At 39.3% G+C, this 12,303-nt stretch overlaps 3 protein-coding genes across 3 annotated transcripts; 1 reads left to right on the forward strand and 2 right to left on the reverse strand.

Annotated features, from left to right (window-relative positions):
- Nucleotides 1–278: 278 nt before the first annotated feature.
- LOC128721494 (adenylosuccinate synthetase) lies at nucleotides 279–9,998 on the reverse strand. Its single transcript, XM_053815250.1, has 8 exons — nucleotides 9,334–9,998; nucleotides 6,634–6,736; nucleotides 3,544–3,823; nucleotides 3,317–3,391; nucleotides 3,066–3,196; nucleotides 2,822–2,976; nucleotides 2,565–2,749; nucleotides 279–2,147 (listed from the first exon to the last, which is right to left on the reverse strand). The coding sequence occupies exons 1-8, from the start codon at nucleotides 9,559–9,561 to the stop codon at nucleotides 1,904–1,906; spliced, it is 1,401 nt and encodes a 466-aa protein (XP_053671225.1). The 5' UTR covers nucleotides 9,562–9,998; the 3' UTR covers nucleotides 279–1,903.
- A 601-nt stretch (nucleotides 9,999–10,599) lies between these two features.
- On the forward strand, nucleotides 10,600–11,058 carry LOC128732300 (uncharacterized). Its single transcript, XM_053825487.1, has 3 exons — nucleotides 10,600–10,637; nucleotides 10,696–10,823; nucleotides 10,903–11,058. The coding sequence occupies exons 2-3, from the start codon at nucleotides 10,698–10,700 to the stop codon at nucleotides 11,056–11,058; spliced, it is 282 nt and encodes a 93-aa protein (XP_053681462.1). The 5' UTR covers nucleotides 10,600–10,637; nucleotides 10,696–10,697.
- LOC128732299 (phosphatidylinositol N-acetylglucosaminyltransferase subunit H) lies at nucleotides 11,028–11,759 on the reverse strand. The gene is made up of 3 exons (XM_053825486.1): nucleotides 11,379–11,759; nucleotides 11,240–11,317; nucleotides 11,028–11,160 (listed from the first exon to the last, which is right to left on the reverse strand). The coding sequence occupies exons 1-3, from the start codon at nucleotides 11,757–11,759 to the stop codon at nucleotides 11,083–11,085; spliced, it is 537 nt and encodes a 178-aa protein (XP_053681461.1). The 3' UTR covers nucleotides 11,028–11,082.
- Between the last annotated feature and the right edge of the window lie 544 nt (nucleotides 11,760–12,303).

The following is a 12,303-nucleotide window of genomic DNA, read 5'->3' on the forward strand; positions in this document are numbered from 1 at the left end:
TGTAATGTTGGATATGTATATTTACTAACGATGAAGGTTTCTATCCCGCAGCCTTCAACAAATATTCTATTTTCTCTACAAAAAGCTCTATAAATAAACAAAGAGCATGTTGGATCTGAATAACGTTACTTTCAAAAATGATTTGTAATCAAACATAAAAATTAAAAATAATGTGTCGAACGACGGAAGAACAAAATAAATGTTCCAAACAGCTATCATCTGTTGTCATCAATATTATGAGCTTTGAAACACACTCGTTTTTTTCGTACTTTTTTACAGCAGTAATTAAATCAATTATAGACATTTGTTTATTGGATTTGCTTAAAACACATAACTTTCTGTTCTCGGTCACTGCTCTGAACATAATAGCAACTTATGATGATGTTAGAAAGTAACTCAAACTCCATTAGATTAGGCCATTGGTATTCCGTGATGGCGAGGAGAAAATAAAAACTGAATTTATAATTATAATATTCTGCACAATGTGTTCTACTGTAAAAATGAATTACTGTTGCAGAATCGGAGGCAACGTGTTCTAGAACTACGTAAAATAGCATAGGGCAAATAAAATTTGTTTTCTTAAAATTCATAATAAAACTAATTTTTCCCGGGACATACTAACATAATTATCAACCGCTCCTAGATTTGTGTACTTGTTTAAGATTGCAGCTGCAATCCTCTAATGTTCACAACGCTGACCGTTTACATTTTGCCGCGAAACACTTCATATAGCACAAATTTCACAACAATTCTATTATAATTCCAATAAGCACCCGGTTGCATTGTGTGTAAGTGGTGAGTTCTTGTTGGGTTTTCTTTTCTTCAAAATCTTTTTTTAACAGTCCTTCATTTTTCTATTTCTGATATTTTCTTCTATCGCTCCATTTACATTATTTATCTTCACATCAGAAAAATGGAAATGTTTCAACCAAAGCATTTCAAGTTGTGCAAAGTCGCATTTCCACCAATAAACTTGCTTCCTGATCCATTGCCAGTGACTACAGATGCCTGTGTTCGTGAGCAGTCCTTTTTTGGGAACGCTCTGATACGGCAAACACTAGACATACTTCTATCTACTGTGCAATCTTATGTTGTACAAGTGCCACCACCTTCATTCAAACTGCGTATGATACTGCTTTCGCGATAGTTGCGGTAGGATATTTATAATATGCACACATCTAGCAAATATTAGCATTTTAACTACTTTACCTATGGCGTAGGGCATTTTACGGTCTCCATACATTATGCACAGTAGATACGTTTCACTGGTAAATAAGCGTCATAAGCTGTATTGTATTGATTGGTTTTGATTAACATTTGCTTGGATATTTGTAGCATTGTTTTTGAATTGTGTTCTTCTCTCAAGCTGTCTCCATTGTCATACGATGAGGACATTGAGGAGATCATTTTTTTTTAAAAAGTAAGAATACGCATATGAGGTCTTAGGTCTGCAGTGTAAAAGTTATCAAACAGTTAATCCATTGTGCGTAGGCGCTGACCTCAATTCTCTTTTGACATCCAATAAAATGGAAATTGATGAATCAATGAAATTTTCTTATTTTATTGGCTTGTGGTGTAACGGTTTTCTGATGATGAGCAAGTTGAGTTTTTCCAAATTGACATTTATAAAATTTATTTTTGCGTCTGAAGCAAAAGCAGGAATCAACCATTACATGGTTTTACTAATTGCGTATACTAACACCTTTGAAATATCAAACCGCATTGGATGCAGATGACCGATTTGGTGATTGGTATCAAATTACATAGGTTAGCTCTGATCGGGAAGATAATGAAGTACAATTTTAGACCACCCCATGGATGTTTTTATGATGATAATGACACTAATGATGCACAAAAAACGCCTCCATTTCCATTATCTCAACAGTAGTTTGGGGTATTTGTTTTAATCCTTTACACAGATAATCGATTCACGGCCCTTGCCCACTCCGATCCATTTTACCGGCACATCTAGATCGGTTTCGATTAACCGAATGTAATCTTGTGCCTGTGGAGGAAGTTCTGCAAAATCGCGCACATTTTCAGTCGACTGTAGCCAACCAGGCATGGTGATATAATTCACCTCCACTTGACTAAGATCAGTGATCGAACCTGGGAAATAATCAATCTTTTTCCCGTGCAGATTGTAACTGAAAGGTAGAAAAAAGACAGACGTGATTATTTATGTGATATTTGAAATAAATTCGAATTAATTTGAAATAAATTGAATGAAAATCAAAATTAATATTCATTTATTAATATATTGGAATTAAGTGGATGAAAAGAAAAGTAAAACAGTAGAAAATTCAAAAATTTGTTGGCAAATGGGGAGAATGTCAATGTGAATAATGAACGCGAACAACAGACACAGTGGTGTAAAGCTGGATGCAGGATTTGGCAAGCAAATGATAGAAAGCAAGAGATAATGCGGAAATGTACAGCAGTGAACGTCTAGGCCTTTCAACAGACCATCAGTGGAACAAAATGTAAAACGAAAGCTAAATGTTATGAACACTGTACAGACACATGTTTGCTTCTTATTGTTATCAGCATTATTTACTACTTACCTCACGGCAACTTTAATTTCCTTCAGTGTATCCAAAATGTCTAGCTTGGTCAAACAAATCGCAGTGTAGCCGTTGACCATAGAGGTATACCGTAGCAGAGCTAAATCGAGCCATCCGCATCGACGAATCCGTAGCGTCGTAACACCGACTTCACCACCTCGTTTTTGGAGCAATGATCCGATTTCCTGAAACGGGAGACCATCAATATAAGGTAATTTTTTTAAATTGTCTATACCAGTCAACACATCGCGACTTACATCATGCAGTTCCGTCGGGAAGGGCCCGTCTCCGACACGGGTAGTGTAGGCCTTGACGACTCCGATCACTTCTCCGATAGCCTGTGGTGGTAAACCCAACCCCGTCAATACACCACCGATACTGCAATTGCTGCTCGTCACGTATGGGTAAGTTCCTTTAGGAATGATAGGAAAAATCCAGCAATAGCAATGTTAAAACTGTGATTCTGATCTTAAGTAAAACCGCCCCGAAGTTCCAACCTACCGAAGTCAATGTCCAGCATGGCAGCATTCGCACCCTCGACCAATACATTCTTGCCCTCCTTGAGCGACTCGTGCAAGTATGAAACCGAGTCGCGCACTAACGGTCTCAACCGTTCGGCATAGTCGCGATATCTAAGTAACGTGGTAAAAGCAAAGGTCCAACACAAGTCCAACTGATGCCATCTTCCTCCATCGTCCTACTACCACGTAGGAGGAGTAGGTGAAGGAGGAGGACAAGCGACCTTTACTTACCGAGCAAGCTCTGCATTAACATCCACCGAAAAATCGGGATAGAGCCGTTTGTACATTGCTACAAGAGCTTCAAACCTAGCGTCGTGAAAAAGGCCCAAAAGCGTAAGCAAGTGTAGAGATGAATGAAAATAAAAAAAGAAATAAAATAAAAAGAAAATGTAACAATCACAGTTCCGTATTTTGGCACAAGGTCATCTTGCTACTGCAATAGTCTGAATTGATCTTACTTTTCGCCGAACACCTTGAAGTCTCCCAGAAGGTCCGATACTCGGATGCCGTTGCGAGTCGCTTTGCTGGAGTAGCACGGACCAATCCCTTTTTTAGTCGTGCCCAACGATTTGCCACCTTTTTCCGCCTCCTGCAGACCATCAACTTGCTGGTGCAAATCCAGCACTAGATGAGCACGGTTCGAAATGATCAGTCGGCCTTGCCAGTTCTTAAGACCTTTCGCTTCATTTTTCGCAAGCTCTTCAAAAAGGCCGGGCACATGAACAACAACACCGTTTCCTGTGAATATAATCAAAAAGATTATGAAGATTAAAGAACAAGCTTGAGGGTAAACAACAGAACATTTTGGACTCGAATTGAAAATATAAAATATGTGTTCTATGTTTAATTTCAATGTTTTCCAAAACAACTATATGAAAAATTTGTACATATAGCATTTTAAAGAAACGCGATTCTCTTCTAAATCAAAGTATATAGGCTCACATAAATAACAGATATAGTGTTTTTTGTTTTGTTTATAGCAATCAGCTGGTAGCGTATCGAAAATTAATGTGCTCCTAAATTGACAGCGGAAGGGTACTACGCGACCAGCTCAGAGAAGTACACGTGCCATGGAGCCAACGTGCTGAGCTTCGTGTCCTATCCGATAGAATAAATAGACCCCTTAATCGATTGTCGTGTGTAGAAGCAAGTGCTTATTACATAAACCTTATCAATATCCTATCTGTTCGCCAGGCGCTTATTGGTTGAATAAGGATGAAGTTTGTTAATGAACTAAAAATAACTGCATTTCACCATTTTAAGGCCAGCTAACTTTGATACTATGCACTGGATAAGATGCCTTATGCTTTGTTTTAGATATTTAGCCTTCAATTTATCGTATACATGTATTATTTGTTATTTTCAAACCTGCCGAATTCGTGGAAAAAAATTGTAAACATCCTTTCATGTCGAAAAAATGTTGATTATCTTCATTTGTGAATTTGCTGGAGAGCAATTATTTTTTACAATGTACATAACAACAATAAAAATAAACAAAGAAAATGAAACAATGTGCGTACACATCGTGTGTTGAAAATGTTTTGTTAGAAAGTAAAATTCCATCATCTCGGTTTGCTGAGTAACATAAATATACTCTCATGTTTCTCAAAACGATTCGGGCAAATAATTCTTAATTCATATTACATGGGATGGTAAACCGTGAGCTCTGTGCTTCCGTCGGGTTCCAAAGCCAGTGATAGCAAAACTTAACGTCAAGTCCCCCGAACATTTGATCGATAAACACATTTTGTGATAGTTTTGATTTATGTTCCCTTGCTCAACTCACAAAAAATGGATCTCCTCCATTCTATCGTCGCTAAACATGAAGACCCCATTGATTAGCAGCGGCCCTGCCTAGGACGAACTAACCTTGAACGCAACCAGAACGGTTCCAAGGATCCGTTCTGACCAGGTTCCGCAACGCCACCGCTGGCTGATACGCGATCTAAAGGACATTGTGAAACGATGACACAAAGTTTCTCGGTTGTTTACCGTTGAACGTTTAGAAACGGTTGACTAATTGTTTAGATTGCAACTGCGGTTGGGGCGAGTGGCGGCTGTAGGACAAAAAGTCAAGCATAAGCAAGAGACGTGAACAACGCTATTGAAACTTATACGGCAGTTTCGTAAACTGGCCCAAAACAACGATTAAATGTTCATTTCAAGACTCATTTCGCGAAGAAAGAGGGACCAACACATTGTCACACGCCAGTTACTTATTGAAAGCGCTCAAGTCACGAAAAGTTTATTACCTCCATGCACGGACGAGTTAACAAACGAAAAATAAAAAATCGCTTGAAACATTTGATGCATATATTTTGCGCTATCAGCATTACATGTTTCTAAAGTTTGATAAGCATCACAAAGAGCAGACACGACATGCAGTTTTGCCGCTTCGATCTTACTATATGCCAAACAATAAATGAATGATCGACTAATATTGGATTGTAAGCGATTTCTGACTTGGTAAATACTGAAAAAATGTGTCAAAACTGTTCCGTACCATCCACAAACTGGACTACTAAGTACCCTCTCACGTTGCACACATGACCGATAAATACGTCACAGCCTAGTAACCGAGTGCCGATGGCTGGTTTGCCGCTTTGTACGTGAAAATAAAACCCCACCTAGAAAAGGCGCGATCACGTAAATCATCATGTGATGACGAGAGACGGCAGTCACTCGTCGAACAAACTTCGAATGTCACCAGATGGTTGTGGTGTCGTGCTAAAACGGCGAGTCGCGATATGCTTTGGTGACGAATAACTTTCGGACACGAACAGATAACGACATCTACGAGAGTATCGCACAACAGCAAACCCTTCGCTACCCTTGAGGATACGTACACATCGGAGAAGCAGTGGAGGTAGTGACTTAGTCAAATGGCGTGTATTAGATGCGACTATGAACGAAGGTTGTTCACTCGCTCTTAGCGCTTAGCGTGCTGTAAAATAGGCCTGTCGTCGCGATCACATTCAATGGCAGTGGGTCTGAATTTGCACTTGAATTCTGATCATGCTTTAGAACCCAATAAATGGATTGATTACGCCTTCATGTGGGCCTCTTCAAGTGTGTTGACCTTATGCCTAAAAATGCGCACAAGGGTAAGGCCTGTTCAACCCTGAAGTTTCGACCAAACAAGTTGTTCGATCATAAGTCTTGTTAAGACATTCAGTTTGTTCTTGACATTGAACTTAAGAGCCATGCCTTTTTTAAATAGTAAAATTAACAATAAAAAGTGAAACGCCAAAAAATTAATTACTAAAGTATTTTTGTGTCCTGGTTTTCATGATAGAAAAATCGGATTCTCTGCTCCTACGATAACAACACACTTCAATTGCACAATTGAGTGCAATATCTGTGGCAACATATTTGTTCTGATAACCGTTTATCTTGCCTAGCGGTTGATAACGTTTTTTTTTAAACAAATAAAAACAAGTTTGCTATTAGTTAAATTATTAGCTATTAGTTAAATAATTTCTTATAACTGGATATTGGATCTTTCTTGTTTCACTACAATACGTTTTGTAATTTTTTTTAAAACTTACCTATTACAGAGACACATTTTTCATGAATAATGCCGCTGGGTAGAAGATGAAAATCGAAATCCTTTCCTTCTACCACCACAGTATGTCCTGCATTGTTGCCACCCTGTGATAAAATGAAAAACAAACAAAAATGTATAACACATTTGTGTTATTATTGTAACGTTGTTTGAACAAAGTGATTAAAGCTATTCCAATTCCATTTTACGGTCTATTACCAAAAGATGTTTGTTTCTTAGTAGAAAGTTAATGAAAAGTAAAAACTTGACACAGTTATACGAGTTAGACAAGGTTGTTGATATATAAGAAAGCAAACAAAAATACCGCTGATGAGGGTGGGCACATTATTTTTCCCCTCACGCTACCCCCCAGAGCGTGCCTTGGCTACGCTCGTGTGATGCTAGATGGTGTAGATTTTGCTGCAATATATTTTTGGCCAGCGACCAAACACAGGGACCATGTTAGCCTGTCTAGTGCTTTGGTGGGTCACGAACGCCGGGGGTGCCCATCATTCTGCCGCTGCTACTACACCGACTTCACCGCCTGCGAATCGATCTTGATCCTTGAATCATTCCCTCAGCCAGCTAGCTAGGGTACGATACGAAAATACTAAGAACGGACATGATCCTTTCATTCTTAAATCTCTTGTTTTGTTGTCGTTTGGTCAGCATTGCTAGTGGAGATGTTGCCTCGCGCCATTCACAGAGGCATGAGGGTTTTTTTTATAAACTAGTTACCTCGAGTGCAAGTATAGGTGGCGTATAAAGCGCGTGCGTACCGCTGCAAAGTTGACTGAGACCATTTCGGTAAGATAGGGAGACGGAAAAAAATAGAACCCATCACCGGGATGTTTGTGTACGGGATGGTGGTCACCTTGGTCCGTTCCCTCCACACCACGCCGGATGATGTTCATCGCGCGGGAAAATCGTCGGTTTATCCTAACCTCCGAGAGATCTTCTCTACTCCTCCTACCGAAACCGATTCAAGCAAACTCTTCGAAACCTGTGTGCTATTCTTATCGCGCATGTTAACACGCGCGAATTTCTACCGGTCAAACATGTGACGGACGAGCGCACCCGACGATTGTGGCGGGTGTAAAGCCAGCCCCGTTCTCCTCCGGTAGTGTTGTTTGCGACCCCAGTGAAGGTTTTTTTACGTTCTGCGTTTAAAAGCAACTGCAATAAATTATGCATGAAAATGGTATTAAAACAATGTGGTACGAGGTATGCATAACAGCCTTCCGAACAATATCACGAGAGAAAGAGAGAAAGATTCGCTGACCCGCAAAACGACACGCGGGTTCGGGGTATTTCTCAGATTGTTTTATAAATATTGATATTACATCACCAACTGGCTTCTGCTGGGGGTTTGAGCTTGAGAAATTTTCAGTCCACGCAGCTGATGACAGGGGGGTGGAATCATTGAAAATAATAATAGCAAAGGATGCTGTTGGGATGCACTACTTCCTCTGAGCATGATTTCTACATTTTTGAACACAAGTGCAATGTCATTCAATTGAATTCAAAGTCATATCGATAATGGGTAAGCGCACAATCTCGTAAAAGTTGGACCACTGCCGGCTGGGGCACATCGACATCCGGAGCGATAATTCTTGAACAGAAACGCAATACAATCCCGTCGTACGTCAGCAACGATGAGCGAGCCCTTCCCCAAAGAAACCCGAGATGGAGTGTTGTTTCACAAAAAAAAAACAAACAAATGTGCTCTTCTGCTCAGAAATCGTTTAGAAAATCGTTTTAGGAAGAGAGAGGAGATCAAATAATGGAATGTAGTTTGACTACAGCTACAAAAATGCTTATCAGTGGCTTAAGAAGCTCCGAGACTGTGATACGGGCATAATACTCTTTCATCACATCGGGAAGGTAAACCGGCGCACCATGACGCGAATGCGAACCACATGATACAATGCGGTCATGGCGGCACACGATTTAATTCGATTACGCTTAGATAGAAATGATGGCGCTGGTGGGATCACCGGTTCTGGTTTCGAATAAATGAAACGTAGACTATTTTCGATCACCCGGATAAATACGATCGCCATTCAACGTGGGTTTAGATCAGGCAGAAACAGCGTCTAAAAAATTATCTTATCTCATGTTGCAACTCCAGCAGCACTTATGATGGGGGGTAGCAACGCAAATTATAGTCCCTGGATAAAGCATGATAAACGCTTTGTTATCGTATGCCATAACAACAAATATCCACAAACGTAAAGGCACTTTAGCTTTCTCTGCATTTTGTTTCTTAATTTTAATATGAAGGTTGATAGCTGAATCTTCTACCTCTCATAAGCAAAAACCACTTGCAAAAACAATTCGAAATTTGTTACATTTTATGCCTCGTTTCGGGACTACTTCGCGAGGGTTTGGAAGTAATAAAGATTAGTCGATGATATTTCAATTCTACCTGTCAATTGTCATTCATAAAGAAACATACAGACACATTCCAACGTTTCGAGCTTGAACATGATGAAGTATCCGCGAAAATTATTTCGGACAACAGGCATGGGATTACGAAACTCTATAAGCATGTTCGGAATCGATTGTGGCAAGTATAGGTAGCCACGAAACAGTGCTAAATTATCATGTTTACATACAGGCGATAGGTTTTGTACTTGCACTTTAGCTACTAAAATAGATATGGTAACTATTACCCCTATTCCTACGCTGGTTCCCTTCTTACCTGACACCGGGCCACGATGTCCGCGTCGGCAGCCAACATATCGACTACTTTGCCCTTGCCTTCATCGCCCCATTGAGCTCCGAGCACCACCAAAACCTTATTGTTAAAGAGAATGCGTCGCCGGCGATACATCTGTTCGTGCGTTATAGATACTTCGGTAGCATGATTATTATCACTGTGTTGATGATTGGCCGTTCCGTTCACAGCCACTTGGTGGTTCGCTGACATATTGGAGCACTACTAGGTTTCACTTTTCACAATTTCACAGCTCTGAAGCGCTGACGGGTTTGTGTTGCCTGAGCGGAGAAGAAGCGATGCTTCAACCACGTATATTCTGGATAGAACCGAAGCTTAGCGGATATTCCTACACTGCGTGCCAACTAGATTACACAATCTTCTTCCGGCGAAGAATCTTATAGATTGACACTGGCTCTGTTCGGTGCGCACAAGGGTCGTCTTCATACAGATTGTTGCCGAAAGCACGTCGGACAAGGAAACCCACGTGAAATTTTGCACAAACAGCGTGCAGCAACGTGGGCAACCACGAGGTAGCGTAAAGGAGAACTAAATCAATCAGATGCGGCGCGACCGCGGCTATGCAAGTACCAGCAAGCCGATCTTCACGGAACCGATACGCGGAAACCTTAGCCGCCGACTCCGAGGAATCCCACGATCGAAGGGTTCTAGCTGAGCAGCCCTCGCAAGTTGCGCGAAACGCCGGAGGAAATGCACTTTTTTTGTTTGGGAACTTGTTCCGTGCTGCTGTGTGTGTGCCTAGGAGAAACGGATCAGTTCTGAGCCGGCAATATAAAGTTTTTCCCTTTTGGTGAGCACATGATGTCATGAGAGTACCCGGCTATGCGTCGTATTGGTAGGAAAGAAAGAGTACGCACATGCGCCGAAGTGCGCAGAATGTCGAATTATATGTAACATGACGGACAATCACACGAATGACAACTAAGAATTCCCTTCAGAAACATTCACCATACGAAATGCTATTTTTATTACAATATGTGAATTAAAAAAAATATTACTTATAAAATCTCTATAAGGATACATGTAATAACTTACAAAAGCAACATACAGAAACAATATTTATTTTCCTTTTTATCATAATTTAAGCTAATGTTTATTTGTCAGGCATTCAATTGAAAACTGTCAAGCACTAGCTATAAACCAATATCATATTCGTCCGTTGTTTTCAATTATTTGTTTACGACGCATTAATTCATAGCACAAATAGCGACGTGTTGCCTGGAGTTGGAAAATTAGCGATTTAAATTACATTAATCTCAACAAAACGGGTAGGATTATAAATTATTTTGCTAAAGTTTACTAGTGTACTAGAATAGTTCATTTCAGATATGGATACAGAAGTTACGCCTGAGGTTCGCGATCTACAAGACACGACCGTTACATTGCGATTGAACATACCTGCATATTATAAAAAACTATTGCTTAAAGAATGTGAAATAGAACACCAACGAATTGTGAGTTGAATTTCGACTGAGTTTTACATGTTAAATGCTATTATGTGCTTCTTTATATGGTTTTCATTGTTTTATTTAGATCGAAACAGATGTATGCGTGATAAAGCAGCCGATTTTGGAGTTGAAGAAAATAGAAAGGATAGAGAAACATTTTCCAAGTTGCACTGGCGCATCTGACGTACAGGAGGTTAACAATCTACTGAACATTCTTCAAAAGCTCTTCCCGAAAAAGTGATGCATCACAAATAGACTTTTCATGCTAAGAGTCCTGCAACTCTAGAACGGAGTGAAGTTCATCGTAGATTACTTTCAGACAGGGTAGTCCTGGTTTAAGTTTCTGCGTATGTAGTCAATGCAAAAAAGTGTATGTTAAGATATGCCGAATGAGCAACGAACATGTTGCAATTAATGTTTACCTGTAAAAGCGTAATCACTGGCTTTTTTTTAAATAAATATCCTTTGGTAAGAACTTGCAGAATAAAAATAACTTTTAACTAGAATGGTAGGAGAACTTTACGAGCATATATTGAATTACAATTGTTTGAGATAGCTTACGTTATAATACACTTCATTGATTGCAATATCATGAATATATTCTATCGGTATAAGAGCATTGCGAACGGTACCGCTGGCAAATGTGGTCGAACATTGCAAGGCAAAATCTTTTACCAACACTAAACTTTCCGATTTTATCACGCAGCTATAAAGGTGCATAAGCACACCAATAGGGAAAACGAACAGAAAGTGCAAAGCATTCAGTTTGAAGAGAAATACACAAATTGCAAAGCAAAATAGTACGCCAAGCTCAAGAATCAGTAAATTATGCCTTTCACGATGTGCTTCCACATTCTCAATCCATAGTTGAAGCACACTTGTAGATTTGTGCACTATTTTAAGATGAATTTGTTTTCCCGAACTAGTCCAAAGGTAAACCATTTTTGCGGTGAATATGAGCCATTAATTTGCCGGTGTGATGATTAAGTTATATCAATGGCTGATTCAATTGTATTGTTTACAATTTCTGCACAGCTGCTGCTCGAATTTATTGTCAACCTTTTAAGCTCAACTCGAATCTAATCTGTAGGGCAGATTTGATATGAAAAAGAAACTTTAGAGAAAAGAATTATTGAATTTTATTTTGCTTAAGAGCGCTTTTAAACTGTGCCTGATAAATGATTTTTTATTATTACCTAAAATAAAATATACAAATATTGAATGCAGATGATAACATTAATCAATGGAGATGGATTTTTTGAGTGGATTATACCGATTATTACTTTTACGTATCATGTATTTATTTTAATTATTGCATCAATTTGTAAAAATTGCTAGAAAAATATAGATGGATTTATTCGGCAGTAACCTAGATGAAGTAACCACGGTTTGCCTTGATTTCCCTTAAAATTATTGTGACTATTGAAGTGTCATTTCTCGTCCTACCGGTTACCGTTTTCAACCGGTTCAGTCTAACACGAGCTTG

This window comes from Anopheles nili, chromosome 2 (assembly GCF_943737925.1).
Source record: "Anopheles nili chromosome 2, idAnoNiliSN_F5_01, whole genome shotgun sequence".
NCBI classification, from domain to species: Eukaryota; Metazoa; Arthropoda; class Insecta; order Diptera; family Culicidae; genus Anopheles; species Anopheles nili.

Bases quoted from the DNA above. Each gene is read 5' to 3' on its own strand.
- LOC128732299 (XM_053825486.1), bottom strand. From the start codon at position 11,759: ATGGTTTACCTTTGGACTAGTTCGGGAAAACAAATTCATCTTAAAATA. The intron at 11,318-11,378 runs GTAAGCTATCTC...CTACCATTCTAG, and splicing joins TCAATGAAGTGTATTATAAC to TTAAAAGTTATTTTTATTCT. The intron at 11,161-11,239 runs GTAAACATTAAT...CTACATACGCAG, and splicing joins CAGTGATTACGCTTTTACAG to AAACTTAAACCAGGACTACC.
- LOC128721494 (XM_053815250.1), bottom strand. From the start codon at position 9,561: ATGTCAGCGAACCACCAAGTGGCTGTGAACGGAACGGCCAATCATCAA. The intron at 2,977-3,065 runs GTAGGTTGGAAC...TCATTCCTAAAG, and splicing joins CATGCTGGACATTGACTTCG to GAACTTACCCATACGTGACG. The intron at 2,750-2,821 runs GTAAGTCGCGAT...CTCCCGTTTCAG, and splicing joins TCCCGACGGAACTGCATGAT to GAAATCGGATCATTGCTCCA.
- LOC128732300 (XM_053825487.1), top strand. From the start codon at position 10,698: ATGGATACAGAAGTTACGCCTGAGGTTCGCGATCTACAAGACACGACC. The intron at 10,824-10,902 runs GTGAGTTGAATT...TGTTTTATTTAG, and splicing joins AAATAGAACACCAACGAATT to ATCGAAACAGATGTATGCGT.